Genomic DNA, 24,709 nt, shown 5'->3' with positions numbered 1-24,709 from the left:
ATCTCCTCTTTTGTACTTATTTTGGGTTCATAAGTTGGCTCTAATTTTTAAAATACACAAATTCATTCATTCATTCTCTTTTCCAACTGTATTAATATCCATTTGTAAGGATATGGTTCTCCCCATGGAGAACTTTAGCTGCATCGCAGAAATTCTGATATGTTGTTTCATCACTAATGGCTATTGTTTCTATGACTGATTCACTCGTTATTTAGGATTTCATTGTTATCTCCCCATAATTTTAAAGTTTTCTTTTAAGGCCTAAATATATGAAATAAATTTTCCTTTGACCAAACTAAGTATTCTCCCTAATAAGTTACAACTTACTACTTCAAGTAATTTTCTTTTTGGACACTTTTCCTAAGACTTCACTGAATCAGTATGGTATAGCAGAAAGAGCTAAAGAGCTGTAGTCAGACAATCTGAATTCAAATTCTGTCTATCACTTTTTGGCTATGTGACCTTAACCTCCCTAGGCCTCAGAAATCTAAACTGTAAAATGAAGGAGCTTTATTAGATGACCTCAAAAGTCCTTTACATTTCCAAACTCATGATCCTATGTCCCCTCACAATGTGATCATGGGCATTCTAGGAACCAGCTACTGTACATGGCTACTTTTCCTTAAGTACATATTAATCTTTTAGTGTTTATCTAATTTAGACTTTAAATCTCCCAAGACACCATGCATTGTAAATATTCAATAAATGTTAAGATAATAATAATATACACTATAGTAAATGACTATAGTGTGAGAATTGGAATGACACCCCCTGCTGGGAGGAACATTGTGAATTCTGGCCTGAAAAGAAACCATGTGGCTTTAGCCTCCAGAAGTGACCTTTTCTGGGGTTTCGAAGGTCAGTTCAGTGTCAGGAAGTGATGTTTGCTTGTGGGTTCTGTTAATCAAAGTTACCAGCCAATTAGCTTGGAGCTGTGTGTGTGTGGACGGCCCTTTTTCCTATTTTACAAGAGGTTCTAGGAGTAGCCGTGGAGGTGAGGTCCTTTTTGGTTCCTGACTTGGCTTAGACAGATGAGATGCAGGGCTCTCTCTTAGAGATAGTTAGATGAAGTTTGATTTTTACCTCAGTCTCTCTCTCTTTCTCTTTCCTCAGCAACTTCTGATGCACTTTAATAAATACTTAAAAGTCTAAACTCTTGCTAAAGCTTCTAATTTAAAGCAACCACTCATTAGATTTTAGACATTATAGCTAGAATTTTAGGCCCTTACAATAGTAATGTAGGATATGATAAGCCCAAAGATCCAAGTTTCTGGAACAAAAACTCATTATTTGACAAAAACTGCTGAGAAAACTGGAAAATAGTATGACATAAATTAGGTATAGACCAGCATCTCACACGGTATGCTAAAATAAGGTCAAAATGGGTATATGACTTACACGTAAAGGTTACTATACACAAATTAAGAGAGCATGGATTCATTTATCTGTCAGATTTATGGACAGAGGAAGCATTTAGGACCAAAGAAGATATAGTGAGCAATACAAAATATAAAATAGATAATTTTGATTATATAAAATTAAAAAGTTTTGCACAAACAAAACTAATATAACCAAGATTATAAGGAAAGCAGAAAACTGGGAAAGAATTCTTGCAACAAGTATCTCTGATAAAAATCTCATTTCTCAAATATACAGTGAACTGAGTCAAATTTATAAAAATACAAGTCATTCCCCAATTGATAAATGGTCAAAGGATATGAAAACGCAGTTTTCAGACAAAGAAATCAAAGCTATTTATAGTTATGAAAAAAAGGTTCTAAATCACTACTGATCAGAGAAATACAAATTAAAACACCTCATACCTATCAGAGTGGTAAATATAACAAAAAAAGAAAAATACTGAGTGTCGGAGGGGATGTGGAGAAACTGGGATGCTAATCCACTGTTGGTGGAGTTGTGAACTGATCCAAACATTCTGGAGAGCAATTTGGAATTATGCCCAAAGAGCTACCGAACTGTACATACCCTTTGATCCAGCAATACCACTGCTAAGTTTATATCCCAAAGACATCCCCCCAAAAGAGAAAAAGACCTATTTATGCAAAAATATTTATAGCATCTTTTTGTGATGGCTAAGAATTAGAAATCAAAGAAATGCCCATTATTTGGGAAATGGCTAAACAAGCGGTGGCATATGATGGTAATGGAATATTATCACGCTATAAGAAATGACAAACAGGACAAGCAATTGTTCATATTTTGTCATCTCCCTCTGTTATATACAAATACACATTTATTTTATCTATTCCTACACATACACACATACATATATTTCAACAAAGGATGTTGCCTCCAAAAGAGATCAAATAACAATACCTGAACAGGTGGGTCTTTCCCTAGTTACAATTCTACATATGCAGAATCAAAATGCAAACCCACTGACATTATTCTTTACCTTAAAAAGTTACCAGGGGGCAGCTGGGTGGCACAGTGGATAAAGCACCGGCCCTGAATTCAGGAGTACCTGAGTTCAAATCCGGCCTCAAACACTTGACATTTACTGGCTGTGTGACCCTGGGCAAGTCACTCAACCCCCCCATAGCCCCACCCCCCCCAAAAAAGTTACCAGCAAAGCAACTGCTTCTTTGAAGTAGCATCAAGTTTAAAATAATCAGCCATATCTACATTGAATTTTTCACATCAAATGTTCTTTTGTTTCTTTATTATTTCTTAAATCTGTTTCAAGTAATGAATTCATAAGCATGAAACTTTTTTCTAAATACCACATTTCTGTTCTTACCAAATGGAAAGATATCCATGATATTTTTCCTAGGAAGTTTGTCTTAATTGTATTCCTTTTACTTTACAGATAAAAGTGGTATCTATTTTATGAGAAAAAGAAACACCTTCGATACCAAATGTCTGAGTGACATTCAAAAAAATCTGTTCAATTACTTCTTGGATAATGCTTATAATTTAAGACCTATATATATAAAAAAACAAACAAAAAAACCCTGTTTACCCTGCCAGGAGACTACCACTAGTGCAAAAACATTGGGAAAGTAGCTATTTCTTCTCTAGGGAATTCTGTCTACCCAGAAGAAAGATGATCCACTCAGACTTCCAACATTTCTCTGTACCAAAACCTCATTATACTGATAAATTATTAAGTACATGCAGTACAAAATGTAAACCAATACAAAACTCTTATAGTGAAGGAATAATGCACAATTTCTCAACCAAAATTGACAACATTATGTAAACAGAAATATGCATATTTGGCTATATTTATGCTCTAAAGTTTTTTGGCCTAGACCAATGATTTAATAGTATAATGAGAAATTTCCTTACTATCAATGCAAATCAACAAGTGATAGTCTCAGAGAGTTGTATAGGGGCATAAGAAGTTAAGTGACTTGCTCAGGGGTCATGTCAGTCAGTCAATAGGAATTTACTAAGCCTCCTAAAATGTAGTAGGAGATGAGTTCTTAAACAGGCAAGTAATGGAGGCAATTAAAGGGGATAATATTGATTACATGCAATTGGAAGGCTTTTGTGCAGACAAGGTTAATGCATCTAGAATGAAAAGGGAGGCAGTCAAATGGAAAAGAAGTCTCTTATTAAATTTCTCAGATGAGGGTTTGGCATCCAAGACATATAGAAAACTCATAGAAATATGTAGGACTAAAAGTCATTTTCCAATTTTAAGTTTGTTTGTTTTTTTAAGTGAGGCAATTGGGGTTAAGTGACTTGCCCAGCGTCACACAGCTAGTGTTAAGTGTCTGAGGCCGGATTTTAACTCAGGTACTCCTGACTCCAGGGCCAGTGCTCTATCCACTGTGCCACCTAGCTGCCCCTCAATTTGTAAGTTATTAAAGGATATGAACAAACAGTTCTGAAAAGAATTACAAACTATTAACAACCATATGAAAGAATGCTCCAAATTACTAACAATAAAAGGTAAATCAAAGCAACCAGTCAGGGGCAGCTAGGTGGTGCAGTGGATAGAGCACCGGCCCTGGAGTCAGGAGTACCTGAGTTCAAATCCGGCCTCAGACACTTAACACTTACTAGCTGTGTGACCCTGGGCAAGTCACTTAACCCCAAATGCCTCACTTAAAAATTTTTAAAAACGCAACCAGTCAGTCAATAGGCATTTATTAAGCCCTTACTATGTTCGAGGCATTGTGTCAAGTATAAGGGATACAGGGGCAGCTACATGGCGCAGTGGATAGAGCACCGGCCCTGGAGTCAGGAGTACGTGAGTTCAAATCCGGCTTCAGACGCTTAACTAGCTGTGTGACCCTGGGCAAGTCACTTAACCCCAATTGCCTCACTAAAAAAAAAAAGTATAAGGGACACAAACAAAGGTAAAAAACAGTCCCTGCTCTCAAAGAATTCAGTCTAATGGGGGAAAACAACTATGTACAAATTAGAGAAGATAAGCATAGGGAAGGCACTAATATTACAGGGAAATCAGGAAAGGCTTCTTGTAGAAGATAGGATATTAGCTGAGACTTGAAGGAAGTCAGGAAGCCAGGAGGTAGAGAAGAGGAAAGAGTATTCCTGTCATGACAAATAGCTAATGAAAATGCCTAGAGTTGGGAGATGGAATACCTTGTTCTAGGAACAGCAAGGAGGTCGTGGCATCCCTGAACTGAAGAGTATATGTACGTGTAATGACTGGAATGATGCCACCAGCTGGAAACTTACTGTAGGAAAGCTCCACCATGAGGAGAAGGCCTCTGAAGGCAAGGCCATGCAGCTTTTCTTTGGCATCAGGAAGTGACTTGTGCTTGTGGGAGGAAGAGGGGCCAAAGCTGATGCTCTGGGTCTCTTTTGCCAGGACTCTCATAGAGAAGGGAGCTAGAAATGCGCTCTCCCTTTAATAGATAGATGAATGTAGGCCTTTCTCTCTCTCTTCACCAAATTCTTATTTTCCTTAATAAATGCTTAAAAGCCTAACTCTTGCTAAAGCTTATAATTTATTGGCGACCACTCATTAGAGATTTTAGACAGTATAGCTAGAATTTTAGCCCCTTACATATGTAAGGGGTAAGAAGATTGGAAAGGTAGGAGCGAGTCAAGTTTTGAAGGGCTTGAAATGCCAAAGGATTTTATATTTGATCCCAGAGGCGATAAAGCCACTGGAGCTTATTAAATAATAAGTGGCATGGTCAGATTTGTGCTTTAGGAAGATAATTTTGGCAGCTGAGTGAAGGATAGACTAGAATGGGGAGAGATTTGAGACAGGAAGGCCAATCAATAAACTATTGCAATAGGCCACATTGGGAGGTGATGGTGGTTTGTTCTAAGGTGGTGACTGTTCTAACAATTGGAATGACGCCACCTGCTGGAGAGCTACTGTAGGAAAGCTCTGCCATGAGAAGAAGGCGTCTGAGGGCAAGCCATGCGGTCAGGTCCTTGGCGTCAGGAAGTGATATTAGCTCGTGGGTACTGTTGATCAAAGCTATCAGCCAATTCCCTTGGAGCTGTGTGTGTGGGGACAGGACATTTCCAGTTTTCACAGGAGGCTTGTGGGATGAAGGAGGTGTGGCTCTCTCGATCTTTCATGAGGACTCTCGTGGAGAGTGGAGCTAAAATGCACTATCCCTTTGATAGACACATGAATCTAGGCCTTTTTCTCTCTCTTCACCAAATTCTTATTCTTCTTAATAAATGCTTAAAAGTCTAACTCTTGCTAAAGCTTATAATTTATTGGCGACCACTCATTAGATTTTAGATAGTATAGCTAGAATTTTAGCCCTTACACTGTCGAAAAAGAAAAAAGGAAATATACAAAAGATACAAAAGTAAAATCAACAGGATGAGGCAACAGAGGTTGGGTGGGGTGAAAGGAGAAATTGAGGATGATACCTACATGTGAGTTGAGTGACTGAGAGCGTGGTGTTACCCTGGATAGTAACACTGATGAAGATGACAAACAGATTTTAGAAAGACAGGAAAAAGAATGCTGTGGAGCTATGGTACAACTATTCTGGAAAGGAATTTGGAATCATGAAAATAAACTAACTAAAATGTCTATATACTTTGACCCAGTGCTAGGTACATACCCCAAAGAAGTCACTGATAAAAAAGGATTCAATATACTCCAAAATATTTAGAGAAGACTCTTCTATGGTAGTAAAGAACTGGAAACAAAATAAATATCCATTACCTGGAAAATGGCTAGGCAAATTGTGATGCATGAATTTAATTAAATATTGCTTCACTATGAGAAAGAATGAATATGTAAATACACAGAAGCAAGAACAAACTTACATGACCTGTTGAAGTGGGCAGAGCCAGGAATGGGATGGATTACAGCAATGTAAATGGAGAGAATAACTACAAACCAATTGAAAATGAATAGTGCAAAATTACAAATAGGCTTATGCCTAAACAAGAGGTATAAAGACACCTCCCCAACTCCTTTGCAGAGGTGCAGTAGGGGAGAGCCACAGATTAGGAACAGTGTTATGTTGGTTTTGTTCATTTTTCCCTCTTCTTCCACTTTTCTTTTTTTAAAAAAATCCTATTTCATAATGGAAGGGATGACTCTCTGAAGGAGAGATATGAGGGAAACCTGGGTGATGCAAAGACAAAAAATATCAATAAATTGGATATTTCAGACACTTAAAACTCAACATATCCAAAACTGGACATATTATATCCCCCCAAAACTCCCTCCTGTCCTCAACTTCCCTATTACCTTTTTTTTTTTGGTGGGGCAATGAGGGTTAAGTGACTTGCCCAAGGTCACACAGCTAGTGTCAAGTGTCTGAGGCCAGATCTGAACTCAGGTCCTCCTGAATCCGGGGCCAATGCTTTATCCACTGCGCCACTTAGGTTCCCCTTTCCTATTACTTTTGAAGAGACTACCACCTTCCCAGTTACACAGGATAAGTACATAAGTGTCATTTTTCAACTACCCACTCTCTTGTCTCATATCCAATATGTCAGTAAGTCTTGTTGATTCTACCCTTCATAAAATCCTTTACATATGCACCAATCTCTCCCCTAACACTGCCAAAACCCTGGTGTACATCACATCTTCATCACATCACACCTGGGTTACTGAAATAGAAACAGCACTCAAGTCTCTCCCTGTACCTGTCCAGCCTTCATTTAGCTACCAACATGATGTTAGGAAGTCCAAAATCTGACCAAGTCACCCTCTATTCAATAAAATACAGTGGCTTCAGAATTAAATATAAAATTTTCTGTTTGGCTTTTAAAGCCCTACATAACCTGGCCCCTTCCGAACTTTCCAGTTTTATACTTTATTTCCTCTCTTTACAGTATGTAATCTAGTGACACTGGCAGCTTTGCTGTTGTCCGCGTAAGCCACTTCATCTTCCAACTTCATGTATTTTCACTAGCTGCTGCTCATGTCTAGAATTCTTTCATTCCTCATTCTGCCTCCTGGCTTCCTTCAAGTCTTAACTAGAATCCCACATTCTGCAAGACCTTCCTTGTCCCTTTCAGATTTCCTCTCATTTACTCTGCATATATCACGTATATACGTAGTTTTCTTGTTATTTCCCTAATTATGTGGGCATTTTGATGGTAGGGGCTGTTTATGCTTTTCTTTGTATTGCCAATGCTTAGCATAGTAACTGAGTAAGTTTAATAATGCTTGTTGATTAACTGTCCTAATGTCTTTCTGGAATGTTCTCTATGCCAATTGAGTTGTAAATAATCTCCATGTAGATGTCCCAAAGACACATGGAACTCAACATGTTCAAAACAACTGGGGCAGCTAGATGGCGCAGTGGATAGAGCACTGGCTGTGGAGTCAGGAGTACCTGAGTTCAAATCCGGCCTCCATCACTTAACACTTACTAGCTGTGTGACCCCGGGCAAGTCACTTAATCCCAATTGCCTCACTTAAAAAACAAAACCTCATTACCTTCCCAAACTTCCCAGTTTCTATTAAAGATAGCATCATCCTTTCAGTTATCCTCATTTGCAGCCTTTGAGTCATCCTTAACTTCTCCCTTTCCCTTAACCCCAACATCCAATCAGTTGCCAATCCTCATCCCTGCCCCAACACACACACAACTGTCCACTTTTTAACACAAATACAGCCTCTACTCCAGTTCTAGACCTCACAGCAATAAGGTTTTTGGTTTTTTTTTTTGGTGAGGCAATTGGGGTTAAGTGACTTGCCCAAGGTCACACAGCTAGTACGTGTTAAGTGTCTGAGGCTGGCTTTGAACTCAGGTCCTCCTGACTCCAGGGCCAGTGCTCTATCCACAGCAATAAGGTTTTAATTGGCCTACCTACTTCTAGAATCTTACCTCTTCAATATATCTTCCCAATCAAATGCCAAATACTCCTAAAACACAGACTGACCTACATCTCTGTCTACCTGTCTGTCTGTCTCTCCTCTCTCCTCCCTCTACTTACTGATTCTAACATAAAATGCAAGCTCCTCAGTCTGACATTTAAGGCCCTTCACAGTATTGTTCCCATCTACCTCTACAATCTTATCTCATATTATTTCACTTCACATGCTCTCTATTCCAGTCAAACTGACTTGTTAGATGTTTCCTATACACAACACTACACAAATCAATACACATCAAAAGTCTAGGTGTCATTGCACAGGTGGTGTGTGGAATGCAGCAGTTCCTCAACTGCCTAGTAGAATTCCTAGGTTCTTTTAAAGGATAGCTCAGGTGCCACCTTGTTTGTTGTTCAGTCATTTCAGTTGTTTCCAAGTCTTCATGATCCAATCTGGGGTTTTCTTAGCAGAGACTGGAGTGGTTTGCCAATTCCTTCTCCAGCTCATTTTACAGATGAGAAAACTGAGACAAACAGGATTAAGTGACCTGCCCAGGGTCATACAACTAATAAGTGTCTGAAGTTGGGTTTAAACTCAGGAGTCTTCCTGACTCCAGGTCCAGCACTCTAGATACTGCCCCACCTAACTGCCTTACTACCTCCTACATAAGGCCTTTCTTAACACTCCAATTATAAGTACTCTCTCCACTTTCATTTACTCTAAATATACTTTGAGTTTATTTGTATATATGTGTGAATTTACTTATATGTTATATCCCAATATGGTCCAATAAAACAATCATTTATTAAGCACCTACCATGCACAATGTACTGTGCTAGGAACTAGAAATGCAAAAACATTAAAAAATTTTCCCTCTCTCCTTCCCTTCCTCATCCCCCCCCTTAACAGTCTTTCAGAGAGTAACAAAATTTAAGACCCCGAAGGAATCTTAGTGACCACCTAATTTAACCCATACATAAAAGGCATCCCTACTAAACAATGCCTGTCAAATGGTCATTCAGCCTCTTGCTCAAAGTCCTCCAAGGAGGGGTAACCAGTCTTGAGGCAGCCCATTCCACTTTAAAACAGCTCTATTCATTAGCAAACATGTCCTGATACCAAGTCTAAATTTGTTTTAATGAAACTTCCACTTATTGCTCTTGGTTCTGTCCTGGGGGACCTGGGAGAATATGTCTAATTCTTCCTCCACAAGACAGGTCTTCAGCTATCTGAAGACAACTAACTTATCTCCCCTTCTCTTCTCCAGGTTAAACATATCTGGCTCCTTCAACAGACCCACATATGACATGAACTCAAGACCCTTCATCATCTTGTGTGCTCTCCTCTGAACTCTACTGAGCTTATAAATGTCCTTGTGGTGTCCAATACTACACAATACTACAGATGACATCTAAGAGGATTTTTACACTTCTTTAGATATTGTTAAAGTGTAAGGAACAACCTTGGCCTCAAAGAAAAGATATAAAATATTTCTCTCTGCTGTTCTGCAGAGGTGGGTGAATCTAGAAATGTGGAACATTTTCTTCCTCTTTAAAAAAAAATGTGGTTAATAAGATTTGGTACTCTGAGAAGGACAAGGAAGAAGTATAAAATGCCAGGCAGCAATGAAAGCCCAGTTAGGATTAGATAAATTTGTAGTAGACCTAATCAGAAAGATTTCATTATTTTCTCCAATACCATTAAATAGTACATGAATAAGAAGGAAGGAGACAGATATTGAAAGTAATCAAAAATTGGGGTCTGGCGAGATGCCAGAAAGATTCAAGAGTAGAGGATAACAAAACTGAATTGATTCACCAAGAAGGAGAGAGACAGGAGAAAAGTCTATCTAGTACAGGCAGATGTGATGATAGCTAGAGAAAGAACTGAGAATAGAGTGAATGGAGGTCATGGTGGAGGGAAGAGTGGGACGGGAGAAAATAAATGCTTGCTAATTTTTTTAAGGTTAAATGCAAGGTTTAGAGGTCCTAAGGCAAAGGGAAAATGGAATGATAGATTATAATCAGACAAAAGAATTTCAGAGTTCATGAATGTGAAAGTGTAACACTTGTGGGTGATGGCAAGATCAAGGGTATGTGTGGTCAAGGTATGTGAATTGAGTAGATTGAAAAACTAGGAAGAGTAATTGAGGAAATACCAATAAGTCTCCTAATATGAGAACAGAAATTAAAATGAAGAGAAACACCGTGCTCAAGGTGCTGCCCTCTGAGAAAAGAAGAAAACGGAGCTGGGGTGGGAAGAGAAAAGGGTGTTCATGAATAATGGTCATCAAGATCTGGACTGGGTGATGAATTTGGATGGCATAGACCTCAAAAGGAGATGTTGAGTGATGGTGTTAGAAGGAAAGTCTGGAAGTAGCAATGGGGAACAAGGAGTACTCCATTTGCCCAACACTACCATTTGATGGGTGCAATGTTGATGGTAACAGTGTCCTCAAGAAGGAGTCAGGTGTAAGTAAATGCCAGAAATGTGAGAAAGTGTGAGAAAGAAAAAAAATTAATATGAATGAAAGTCTGAAGGTACAAGAATTACAGAGTACACAGTGGAAAGAATGGGCAGATCTGGAAGAGGACCTTAAGGGGCTTAGATTGAAGTAGACTGGACTAAGGAAGAAGTCAGTGATGAAGATGGAGAATAGAAGTGCATCAGCAACTAGGGTTTCATAATCACTTGGATAAGAGTATGATTTGGAAAAGAAGATGCTGTAAAAACAAAAGACAGAAATAAAATAAGATTAAAATATTAAAAACTGTATTTCTTGGGGCAGCTAGATGGCGGAGTGGATAAGCACCGGCCCTGGATTCAGGAGCACCTGAGTTCAAATCCAGCCTCAGACACTTACTAGCTGTGTGACCCTGGGCAAGTCACTTAACCCCAATTGCCTCGCCCCAAAAAAAAAAATCTAAAAAAAAACACCTATATTTCTTTATTACAAGGATGATTTCTCTTTGAGGGAATTGAGGGAAGTGGCCACTTAGGAGTCATGGAAAAGTGATAGCAATGTTAAAAAAAACAAGAATATAAAAATTGTAAGCATAATCAAATCAACAAATCAAACAATTTATTAATTTCTTACTATATAAAAGAAAGAAAGAAAGTCAGTCACTTGGTAGCTATATAGAGGAGGGTAAAGATCAGAGATAAGGAGACCAAATCAGAAATTGCTGCAATAGTTTAGGTGAGAAGTGAGAAAGGTAAACTAGAGATAGTTGATTCTATATCATTCTTTGTGATTCTACATGGGGAGAATCAACAATACTTGGCAACTGACTAGAAGAAACCAGGAGACTGAAGATGATGAAGGTTTCTAACATGAGTGAATGGAGGATGAGGATACCATTAAGAGAAAAAGTGGATGACAGAGATAGATATATATGGATAGCAGTAGGGACTGAACCTGTAATTTCAACTGTATAGGATAAACTGAGGAGTTAAGTAAACTCCTTCTTCCAATGCAGGATGCCACCTTCTCTGAAGAGAAGTTGCAAGAGTACTGAGAGGATAAGTGAGGTACTAAGGGTCACACAGATATTATATATTAGAGTCGGGACTTGAACCCAAGTCTTCCTGGCTTCCAGGGCAGCTCTCTACCTACTATGCCAGTGAACTAGATCCCAGCAGGCTGCATACTGATTTAGAAAACCACAAATTACCATTATCTATGATGTATTGTATTTTTATTTATTTTGTTAAGCATTTCCCAAGGATATTCTAATCTGGTTCCAGCCTCGTTTTGCAGCCCAATGGTCTGTTCCCTGGTCTTAAGAATGCCACCTCTGCAGTATGTCACAGGGACATATGGTGATATGTATCTATATTTATATAGACATAGCTATTGATACAGATCACATACACACGAGTATGTATATTTCTAATGCAAACTTCCTTATTTCTAGAAATAATTCGATCTGAAGTTATACTTTTAAAAAAATTCTGTCAAAGAAAAGCAATATTTCTGAACCAAATAAAAAGAGTACACAGTTCAGAATTTCATCAATCAAGTTGAAAATGAATCCTTCATGTGTACTCATGCATATGGGTCTCTAGTTCTTTGACCTAGGTATTGGAAGTGGTGCCATAATGAATCTGAATCATTACAACAAATCACAGAAAATATTTTTTTAAGCAGTTCACCTTTATATCATAAGATCTAAGAGCTGGAAGGGATCTCAAAAGCCATCTAGCTCAATCTTCCTATTTTATGGATGTGGAAACTGAGGTCCAGGGAGTTAAAATGACTTGTCCACAAGGTTGCACACATAATTAAGTCTCAAAGAAGAACTTGAACTCAGATCCTATGACTGAAGAGTCAGTATTCTTTCCACTGGACCACAACACCTCAACATCTATTGTTTTTTATAAGTTATAAAGCCACTTCTACACATTGGGAAGAAGTTGGTAGCAGGAACCAAAATGTCAAACCAGAACCTATGTGTGCATAAAATATGCATTCAATATATATTTCTGTGAACTGAATACATTATAAAATTCAATCAACATACTGTATGCTAAACATTCTATATTATTACATTTGTTATATTCATATCAACGTGGTCAACAGAAAAATGTAGGATCTACAAAACTAGAAAAAAAACAGCTGTATTAGTCTCTGTAAAGCTGCCTGTTCTGGACAAGCTATGTACATTTTTATGAAACTGAGTATTTTAATTTCAGTGAGCACTACAATGTCGAAGACAAAACGGGACTGGACCTATGAATTTCTTAGTATAGGATACTACTGAATAAGGACATTCTCTTTACCAATGCAGTGAATCACCCAGTACTGAGAGGGTAAGTGATTTGCCTAGGGTCATACAGGCAGTGTGGCTCAGAGGCAGGCCTTTCTGGCTTCAAGATAGCACTCTATTTACTATACCACTTGGCCTCTCCAATTTTTGAGATGCATATTAAACTGAGTAAAATTCAATGGTCAATGGCTCCTATCTCCAAGGACTCCAAGAATTATCTACACTTATCATTATCAACCATCTCATCACTGAAAAAATCTTGCACTTAGTGTTTTAAGCCTTCAATGTCATTTGATTTTTAACATCCTATCTGTGAGGAATTCAACTAGGTATTATCGTCCACAATTTAAGCACAAGATAACAAACAGAAATCATTTGCTCAAAGGCATGGCCAGAACTAGAACCCAAATCCCTACTATTTTACTTCAAGACTATTGAAGTGATTTGTATGGATACTTCCTCAACTCAATTCAAGTTTCACATCCCTATTATAAAAAATTAGGGGGTTGGGGCAGCTAGGTGGCGCAGTAGATGGAGCACCAGCTCTGGAGTCAGGAAGACCTGAGTTCAAAACCGGCCTCAGACACTTGACACTTACTAGGTGTGTGACCCTAGACAAGTCACTTAACCCCAATTGCCTCACCCCCCTAAAAAAAATAAATAAATAGATAGATAGATAGATAGATAGATAGATAGATAAAGGGTTCTAAAGGTCCAGTACAGTAACTTATTCATAATGATGATTCTGACTCATCAAGAAATAGTATACAAAAAAAAAAATAGTATACTATGTTCGGTTTACCTTGATTAAGACAGGAAAGAATATCATAGCTTTTAGAAATATTTGCAATAAAATTGGTACTAAAAAGGGTAAATTCAAATTATTTGTAAAATATAGAATACCTCATGTCCTGATGATACCAGATAATTACCATCAGATCATAGGCTTAGAAGCCATCTAGTCCAACCCTGTCATTTTACAGGGGAAGAAGACACTTCGACCCAAGAAGGTTTAGTGATCAGCACAAGGTAACATAGTATCGTCAAATGTGGGATTTGAACCTCTGACTGTCCTGATTCAAAGTCACTATTTTTTCCACTATACCACCACTTTATCTCCACAGGGAACTAGAATATTTATTAAATACATATTGAGCCAACATCATCATGAATAAGTTACTCTCTTATAAACAAAAAATGAGTCTTCAAGTGGTTTTTCTCCCCCTCAAAACTGGGGAATCTTAGAAGGGACCTTAGAGACCCTTCTCACTCTTGATATGAACCACCATTTATTCCTTTCTTTTTTCTAACACCAAAAGGAAAAAAAGAAGTCAATCTCTTCCTCAAACTACAACTAATCCCTCCAAACCAAAGCGAAAGTCTGTTCTCTGGATTATGCAGGCACACATTAGTGATTTGAAACTAAATTCTGCTACCCAGGAATGCCAGCAAAGGGTGTGACAAGAAGTCTGAATAAAAGACATACTAAAGAGAATACGTTTGACCGTTCTTTCTAGTTTAACAAAGCACAAACCCTATACTAATTCAGTCAATAGTTGATAGCACTTAGCTTTCCATATTTACCATTCTTACAGAAAAATCTTTCCAAGATGAACACCTACATCGGAGAATAACGCTCTCGGGCGTTGACTGAAGAGTAAAAACACAAATGCGAAAAGCATCTTTTTAGGAAAAAAGTAAATTCCTTAAAGCGATTTCTTTGAAGGCTTATTTCACCAGGTTTTAAGAGAGCTTTAGTGCAGTAATGCACCAGATTAAGATGAGGGGGCGACAAGGGGAAAGAGAAAAGGCAGGTGGGATGACTTGTAGTATTTCGAGCCCCAATTTTCAAGCTAGGAAGGTAACTCTAGGGGCTATTGGGAGGAAGTTTGAGAACGGGCCAAGAGGTCAGAAAAAACAGAATAACAGCTAATTCCGAGGTAGGGAAGGAGAGGGGGTGGGATCTGACCTGAGAATCACTCCGTACCCCGAAGAATCAATGAGATCCTACGTCCTGGAAACGAGCCGAGAGAGGAAATCCACACCCCATCCCCGAGAGATCAGATCAGCCGGCACAGGGACATTCCCAAGCACCGACGGGCTCCCAGACGCCCGGCCGGCCAGGGCCCGTCCGCCGGCCACCGCCCCCCCGGGACCCTCCGAGTCGGAGGGACAGCCCGAGACTGGCCCCCTTCGGCCCAGAAGACCCCCCGGGTCTGCCCTTTCCCTCGCCCTCTCCAGCCGCGGACCGGAGGCCGTTCCCCGGGCCGGTACCTTTGATGACGCGGTCAGTGGTAGAGAGTTTGCTGCGGGCCCTCGAGGACATGGTCCCCTCCTCTCCCTCCTCCTCCTCGTTCCGGGCGGCGGCCGGGCCCTGGGCCGCCGCCTCCTTCCCCGGCGGTGTCCGCTTCCCCCAGGGCCGGCCGGCCCGTTCTTCCCCGTCTCGGGCTCTTCAGGGCGGCTTAGGCCCGAGGAGGCAGAGCAAGCCCCGAGGCTCCGGGCTCGCGTTCGCCCGACCGAATCCCGCCCCGCGCGACCCCCTTTTTTCAAGCCGCAGCGGCCGCGGCAACAGAGCCAGCAGCAGCTTCTCGCGACCCGTCCCAGCTCAGCGCGCACGCGCGCCGCCCCTCGTGGCGCGCACCCTTCCTCCCCCGCGCTCCGTTTCCACTAGCCCTCCCCAGAGCCACCACTTCCCCTCCGCCCCGCGCGCCCCCGCCGCTCCGCGGAGGCTCCAACGCGCTGCCGGACTCCTCGAGTTCCCCTTGCTCAGCCCCAGCGGCCCTTCCCGTGGCTGCCGCGCAGGCGCCCGAGACGCTCGCTTTCGTGCGCACGCGCATCCATACGCCTCTACCATTCGCCGGGCTTTGCTTTTCTACTGTTTTCTCTTTCCCTCCGCGTGCCTTCTCCGTTCGCACCCACGCCCACGGCTCTCTCAGGGTCAGACCCTGCGGGACGCGGCCTTTGGAGCGCCGAGGCCGCCGCAGGCATCTTGGGGGCGGGAGGCCCTCAGGCCCTCTTCCTTCGCCTCTTGCAGTTGGTCATTTTCAGATTCTCCATCCTTGCTCCAGCACCACCCCCACGCTCGCGCAAGGCCTCTGCCGCGCTAGTCAGGGTGGTCTTCGCAGCCCCCGTGCACGCGCTCCGCCCGCCCTTCATCCATTTCGGAATGCAACCTCGGGAGCCGTCTGCTAACTGCACCATCGGCCCGTGTCCCAGGCGCTGAGGATTCCGTGCTGGGAAGACAGCTCCAAGAGTTTATTTTATTTTATTTTTAATAATAATAAACATTTTTATTTAAAGTTCTCAGTTCCAAATAATATCCCTCTTTCCCTGAGGCAGTAAGCAATCAAATATAGGTTATACACGTACAATTATGTCAAACATTACCATATTAGGCATTTTGTACAAGAAAACTTGAATGAAAGAAAAAAGTGAAAGAAAGTGAAAAATAGCATGCTTCAATCTGTGTTCCAACAATATCAGTTCTTTCTTTAGGGGTGGATAGCATGTTTCATCAGTAGTCCTTTGGGATAGTCTTGGATCATTGTATTGTTGAGAATAGTTAAGTCATTCACAGTTCTTCAAACAATATTGCTGTCACTGTGCACAATGTTCTCCTGGTTCTGCTCACTTCTCCTTTATATCAGTTGATACATGTCTTTCTAGACCTTTCTGAAATCATCCTGATTGTCATTTCTTGTAGAACAATAATATTCCATCACCATCATATGCCACAGCTTGTTTAGCCATTCCCCAATTGATGGGCGTTCCTTTGATTTCCAATTCTTATCCACTACAAAAAAGAGCTGCTATAAATATTTTTGTACAAATAGATCTCTTTTTCATTTCTTTTTGGGATATAAACCTAGCAGTGGTGTTGAGGAGCTTCTAATTTTAAAAGGTGGGGAAGGGTAGCTGGAGAGCTCCCCACTGCCACTTAAGTCTGCCTAGCCTGGTACATAGTAGGCCCATAAATAAATGCTTGTTGATTGACAGGCATGGACTAGGGAATGGATCACAGTGTGGGATGTGGAGGAGGTTACTTTGATGCCTATCAATCAGATTTGAGAAACAGGTAGTGGTTAAGTTTTACTGGGAAGCAAAATTTATGAAGGATAATTCAGTGAAATAAGACTGAAACCAGATTCTGTGAGGCCTTAAATCCTAGACTAAGGTTTTCACTTATACTAGAGACAGTAAGAAGCCCCATCAACTTTTCCAGATGTTGCCCCCTAAGCCACCTATCCCCACTATGGACAGTTGTAATGATTTCAACTTCCCAATCGATTTTTTTTCACATTGGTCAAGTGGAGGTGACCGAGGTGGAATAGTAGGGCAGCCAATGTTTCATTTTTGTCTTTGCATGTAGAACAATGCACTAGGTAAAAACCATATGTGGGAAGTTATGGAGGGTGGAAGATGGATTAGGTCAATAAACATTAAACCAATATTATATGCCAGGTACTGAACTGAATGCTTGGGATACAAAGAAAGGCATAAGACAACCCCTACCTTCAAGGAGCTCATTATTTAATGGGGGAAAACAGCACTTAGAAGCTGGAGTGAGATAGGGGGTGGGGGATGAGGGGGGAAGGAGGACATGGCTTAGGGCAAGAATAAAGCAGTCCTATAAGCTTGTGGGACTGATCTGAGGAGATTTTAATTACAGAAGTGAATTCATCTTGCAGAATGATTAGTTTCTGGAGATCATGAAATCCAAGAGATCAGCTGGGTGGAAAATGATGAGTTGAATATCCCAACTGCTCTCCTTAAAGGGGGCAAATTTTTACCAATCTGTAACACAGTCTATACAATCCTTATTAAAGCCTATGCTATTTAGAAAACTGACTATTCTCTATTTCCAGCATCTTGACTCTTACATCCCAGCTACTTAGCCTCACTAAGAGGATAGCACAGCAAATTCTCAGAGAATTCACATATTTTATTGGTCTGCAATAGTTTGGGTTTGAGTGAAAACCACTGACCTTCAAGACCTCTTCAAGTTCTAGAATTCTAAGATACATTCCTACTAAAATTAGCACAGCATATGCATAATATGGTCCTTTTTCTCTAGAAGCATTCAGTCTCAAGTTTCCTGAGTTGGTATGATGTCATACATCACAAAATGGCAAGCCTTTGATTCTTTGAAACTCTACTTAAGTCATGTTACCACTATAAAAGTTTAAATGATCTCTGAAACACCTACCAGTTTTGAACTCCCTAAACCATTTCTATAGTCACCTAAGGATGTGTCTGTGACTTGTCCAGGGTCACACAGCTAGTAAATGTCTGAAGTCAGATTTGAACTTAGATCCTCCTGATTCTAGGACCATTGCTTTGTTCAGGGAACCACCCAGCTGCCCCACTCCCTCCTTTAAAATATCTTATAGATAGCTTCTGTTATTACATCACATTCATTTCTGAATTTCTCTTCCCTGAAATCAGTAAGCCATACTTTATAACAATTTTTTTTTGGCAGGGCAATGAGGGTTAAGTGACTTGCCCAGGTCACACAACTAGTAAGTGTCAAGTGTTTGAGGTCACATTTGAACTCAGGTCCTCCTGAATCCAGGGCCAGTGCTTTATCCACTGCACCACCTAGCTGCTCCCCTCTCTTTTTATACTTTATAACATTTAAAAAGAAAGGGGGAAAAAGCAATTCAGCAAAACTAACCAATACAAATATGCCACATAGTAGATAACCACATTTCCTATGCCTACTGTGTATGTGTCCCATCCTCCAAACGAGCATCTTTTTTTTTAAAGTTGGTGGTTCTTTATTGATCTTCTCCAACCCCTCCACCCCTACCCCGTGAGAAAGAGCATCTTTTCAAAGAAGGCAAGGAGCTGTGTTTTTCTCAGCTTTTCTCAAGGGCTTTTTAACATTACCTTTGAGATTGTAAATTTCTTTAGGAAAAAAACTGTCTTGCTACTATGTGACTTTTGGTACAGGGCTATGCACTAAGACTCCAGGAATAATGAGTCTATGCCAGAAGTACTGGAATCTTTCTGGATTTTAGAAACTAGCAAGCATTTATTAAGTGTCTCTCTATATGCCAAGAACTGTGGTACCTGCTGGGAATACAAAGACAAGAATGGAATATGCCCTCAGTGACATTACACTCTGTTAGGAGGATACAATATCTATGTACACAGAATAAAAAGGTAGTTTTGGGAAGGTGGGAGGGTGCTAGCAGTGGGGGAGGAATTCAAAAGTTTCATGTACAAGGTGGAAAGTGAGCTGTGCTGGTGAACTGTAACACCTGTGGTTGTTGTGGAGGATAGAGTTGGCCCACTCATCATTTCTGATCCCTGACCAACAGATAGGGGTGGAGCTGAATTCTTCCCAGACCCATCTTCCAGGGGAGTGGTAAAGAGTAATTTTCACCATCTTCTCTCTGGAGATTTGAAAAGCCACACTGTGTTACAAAGTTAGTTCCCCAAATCCCAACCCCCATGCCCCTTTTAAGCCTAGAGGCAATATAATGGCTCTTGGTGTACTTGGTCCCTTTCTCTGCTATTTTATGGAGTATATCAGATAAAAAGTTAAGAGCACAACTACAATAGCTGAGAGCTCTCAGGAAAATTCCTAACATTCAGACAAAAGTTTGGCTCTCTGCCCTAATTTAAATTTTTTTCATATTTCCATCTAATCTTGGCCACACATTTAAAACAACAGCAGTATACAAGAAACATCTAGGTAAAAGAATCAAGTAGAATATATTACACTTATTGGACAGGCACAGGGAAGGGAAAAGAGAAGTTGAGAAAAGGGTAGATAATTTTTTTAAAGAACAACAAAAACTTGCCTTGGCTCCTGAAGAGGTGAATACAACCAATAGTCTCTCTCTGAGTGGTAAGCACTGGGCCATGCTGATCAGTGATGAGTTCAAATCAACAAACATTTATTAAGCACTATTTATGTGTAGAATGGGCAGCTAGGTGCCTCAGTGTATAGAGTGCCAGGCCTGGAGTCAGGAAGACCCATCTTCCTGAGTTCAAATTTTGGTCTCAGACACTTACTAGCTGTGTGACCCTGGGCAACTCACTTAACTCTGCCTCAGTTTCTCATCTGTAAAATTAGTTGGAGAAGGAAATGACAAATCACTCTAGTATCTTTGCCAAGAAAACACCAAATGGGGTCACAAAGAGTCAGACAAGACTGAACAACAACAATATGCTATCTATAGTTGTGTTCATATAGGAATTTCTTGTTGAAATTCTCTGATAAAATGTGATTTACAACTGTAATGGCGCCCTTTGAGGGGTATTTGTCTTAAACAAATGTTTTACACTTTTAATGTTAAAAGAAACAAACAAAAAAAGCCCTTTACGATGTGATTTTTAGCAGGTCTGACTAGCTAGGTGTCTGTGTCAGCGTCAGCTTAAATACATCTCTGGCTATATACCTCTCTGGCCTCAACAAGATCAGATTTTCTGTTGGTAGGTGAATTTTATATACTTTTACTTTCTGTATTAGAGTGAACTAAATGTTGCAACAAGTGAAATTTCTCATGCAGGTAAAATTTTTACTAATTTGTTCAAATCTAGGCTAGAGTCATAAGGCTAATAGCCTTGTTGAATTAAATTATAAAAGTTTCTGAACACTTTATAAATGTTGATTAATGATCAGGCCCTCTGAGAGAGGTACTAATTAAGGCAGCTTTTCATTTCCCCAAAATTTCAGGAAATCTATTTCTAGTCTTAAAAGTAATCTAGGGGGGGCAGCTAGATGGCACAGTGGTTAAAGCACCGGCCCAGGATTCAGGAGTACCTGAGTTCAAATCCGGCCTCAGACACTTGACACTTACTAGCTGTGTGACCATGGGCAAGTCACTTAACCCCCATTGCCTAAAAAAAAAGTAATCTAGGGCAGCTAGGTGGCACAGTGGATAGAGCACAGACCCTGGAGTCAGGAGTACCTGGGTTCAAATCTGGCCTCAGACACTTAACACTTACTAGCTGTGTGACCCTGGGCAAGTCAATTAACCCCAATTGCCTCACCAAAAAAAAAAAGTAATCTAGCTTTATTTCATATCTGTATAAGTCATTATACATTAAAACTAGGCAAAAGAATGTAGCATTGCATGTAAAAACTAAAACTAAATTAAAATATGGATTTATTTTAAAAGCTATATACAAAAATTATTTTTAAAATCAAATGTATGTTATATACACATACATATTCTAGGTACAGTGATGGTTAACAGACTATATTCCAGTGTCTTATATATAGTGGGAAGTTATTAAATGCTTCTTGTTGAATGGAATATGTACTTCCTTTAAATATAACGCCATATTGAAAATATTTTTACAAAATTTTTGTAGGAATAGGCAAACAGCCTTAGTGCCTAAAATAAATGAGTCTGAGGATAGTTAGGATTAAAATAAAAAATAGAATTATGCAGTCCAAAACAACATCCTACATAAATGGCTTGGTGCTCTTAGATATATATCCTGTAGGTCTTAGCTTCTTCTTTTTTTTTTTTTTTTTTTTTTTTTTTTTTGCGGGGCAATGGGGGTTAAGTGACTTGCCCAGGGTCACACAGCTGGTAAGTGTCAAGTGTCTGAGGCCGGATTTGAACTCAGGTACTCCTGAATCCAGGGCCGGTGCTTTATCCACTGCGCCACCTAGCCGCCCCCAGGTCTTAGCTTCTTAAACTGTGGGTTGAGACCCCATATGGGGTCGAGTGAGAACGTAGGGATAGCAAAAAATTTGGCAACAGTAAAAGGTTATGTATGCCTCTTTTATATATCTATGTATATAAAATTTCTTGGGCAAAAAGGAGTCAAGAGTAAAAAAAGTTCAAGAATATCAACGAAACTAATGAAAAAAAAAATGCTCAGGAAAAATGCTCAGGTGGGCTAGCTGTACCAAATCTGAAGCTTTACTATAAAGTGGCAGTCATCAGAACTATTTGGTACTGGCTAAGAAATAGAGTGGAGGATCAATGGAATAGGTTAGGCACAGGAGACAGAATAGTAAATGACTTTAGTAATCTACTGTTTGATAAACCCAAAAACTCCAGCTTCTGGGATAGGAACTCAATATTTGACAAAAACTGCTGGAGAAACTGGAAGATAGTATGGCAGAAACTAGGCATAGACCAACATCTTACACCTTATACTAACATAAGGTCAAAATGGGTACATGATTTAGACATAAAAGGTGATACCATAGGTAAATTAGGAGAGTAAGGAATAGTTTACCGCTCAGATCTTTGGAAAGGAGAAAAGCTTATGACCAAACAAGAGATAGAGAATATTATGAAAAGCAAAATGGATGATTTTTATTACATTAAATTAAAAAGGTTTTGTACAAACAGAAACAATGCAGCCAAAATTAGAAGGGAAGCAGAAATCTGGGAAACAATTTTTATAGCCAGTACTTCTGATAAAGGTCTCATTTCTAAAATATATAGGGAACTAAATCAAATTTATAAGAATCCAAGTCATTCCCTAATTGAGAAATAGTCAAAGGATATGAACAGGTAATTTTCTCATGAAGAAATCAAAGTTATCTATTGACATATGAAAAAATGCTCTAAATCACTATTGATTAGAGAAATGCAAATTAAAACAACTCTGAGGTACCACCTCCCACCTATCAGATTGGCTAATATGACAAAAAAGGAAAATAATAAATGTTGGAGAAGCTATGGAAAAATTGGAACACCAATGCATTGTTGGTGGAGCTGTGAACTGATCCAACCATTCTGGAGAGCAATTTGGAATTATGCCCAAAGGGCTATAAAGCTGTGCATACCCTTTGACCCAGCAATACTACTATTTGGTCTTTTTCCAAAAGAGATCATAAAAAAGGGAAAAGGACCCACATGTACAAAAATATTTATAGCTGCTCTTTTTGTGGTGGCAAGGAATTGGAAATTGATGGGTTGCCCATCAATTGGGGAATGGCTGAACAAGTTGTGGTACATGAATGTAATGGAATACTATTGTGCTGTAAGAAATGATGAGCAGGCAGATTTCAGAGAAACTTGGAAGGACTTGCATGAACTGGTGGTGAGTAAGATTAGCAGAACCAGGAGAATATTGTATACAGTATCATCAACATTATGTGTTGATCAACTGTGATAGACTTGATTCTTTTCAGCAATACAATGGTACAAAATAGTTCCAAAGGACTCATCATGGAAAATGTTCTCTAAATCTAGAAAAAAAAAGTGTGGAATATAGATGCAGATTGAACCATACTATTTCTTTTGTTTTGGGTGCTATTGTTTTTATCTTTTGAGGTTTTTATTTTTGCTCTGATTCTTCTTTCACAGCAAGACTAATGCAGAAATATGTTTAATGTGATTTTACATATATAACCTATATCAGATTACTTGCTGTCTTGGGGAGGTGGGAGGGAGGAAGAAAAATTTGAAACTAGAAATCTTATAAAAACAAATATTGAAAACTATCTCTACATGTAACTGGAAAATAATAAAATACTTTTATTATTTAAAAAAAGAGTGGAAAAAGTTTAAGAAGTTCTGCTGTAGGTAATTGAAATGCTGATGAAACTTTTGTAGGCTGATTAACCATTTTTTGTCCCATTTTGTTCACTGCACTTATGACTTATAGGTTTTTCATCTGTCTTTCCCTGGCAGACACCAACAAAGATGAGAACTGTGATGAAAACTTAAACCACACCTCTGAGACTCTTTGTGCCTCAGACTATCTGGATATATGTCTTGTACTAGAGAGGCTAATTGAAGATAAAAGGTAAAATAAAACTATTAGGCTCAGTGGGTCAAAGCTAAAGATTGGCTTTGTTATTCATTGTTTATGTGACCAGGACAAGTTATTTTCCCGCTATGAATCAGTTTATCTGTAAAATACGTGGTTTAAATAGATAAGCACTATCATTTCTTCAGCTCTAAATTCTATGATCATTCCTTATGGTGGAAGAAATAGTATGCATTAGGCTAGGGATGAGACTTGTCTACAACAGAGAGAAGTTACTATAAGCCTAATTCCAGATACTCCACTTATTTTTATTTGGTGCAAAATAAGCCAACCACAAAACTGCACAGGCTTCCTTGGTTTAAACTATCTGCAAAGGTAAGTGAAGTCTTTAATGCTAAAGTATGGTATTTCTAAAATGGATTTTTAAAAAAGACCCCTCCTTTCCTTTTTCAGAAAGATCAGTGGTAAAGTTTTTGAATTCAAATCGTTTCCCAATTTTTTACAGTAAGGGTGTAGACCCTAGGTAGTCCATTTGATTGACATCTGCTGCACCACAGATGTCTGACTGAGAAGCTAAAAATTTGATAGGATAAGCTATTTGGCATTAAGCTGGATTTGTGCTATCTCATTAGATAACAATGGATACAAATGAATGAAAGTGTGCTACGGTCATAATATTAGCCTAAGCAAAACCTAATTAGGAAAATGTTTTCTTGGGAACAAGGATAATTCATATAACATACTACAAAACCAAGAAGTATAGTGAGTTTTAAAATCGACTCTACTACTCTACTACTCCCTTTAATTAGTTAATATGTGTAGACTCAGAGGCCTGTACTGAATATAAATTTAACCCCATAAAAATCCATTTTACCCCAAAAAAGGAAATCTATCTAAATATCTCTCTCTCCACCACCACACCATAGTAGAAGGGAGAATTAAAAATCAAAGAAATGAGATCCTAAAGACTTCAAAATTAAGAAACTATGGGGGG

General features: G+C 39.4%; 1 protein-coding gene across 3 annotated transcripts in view; it reads right to left on the bottom strand.

Moving 5' to 3' along the window:
* Positions 1-15,711, bottom strand: part of PPP3CC (protein phosphatase 3 catalytic subunit gamma) — a 107,041-nt gene extending 91,330 nt beyond the window's left edge. The window contains exon 1 of one of the 3 annotated variants that reach the window (XM_043981456.1): positions 15,295-15,711. In XM_043981456.1, the coding sequence (XP_043837391.1) occupies positions 15,295-15,346 (52 nt within the window). In that variant the 5' untranslated portion in view covers positions 15,347-15,711. The remainder of the gene's footprint in view (positions 1-15,294) is intronic. The other 2 variants (XM_043981455.1, XM_043981457.1) reach the window with 2 other exon arrangements.
* Positions 15,712-24,709: the final 8,998 nt, after the last annotated feature.

This window comes from Dromiciops gliroides, chromosome 2 (genome assembly GCF_019393635.1).
Source record: "Dromiciops gliroides isolate mDroGli1 chromosome 2, mDroGli1.pri, whole genome shotgun sequence".
Lineage (NCBI taxonomy): Eukaryota > Metazoa > Chordata > Mammalia > Microbiotheria > Microbiotheriidae > Dromiciops > Dromiciops gliroides.
Note: the sequence above shows the minus strand (reverse complement) of the source record. Positions and strands in the feature narration are given on the sequence as shown.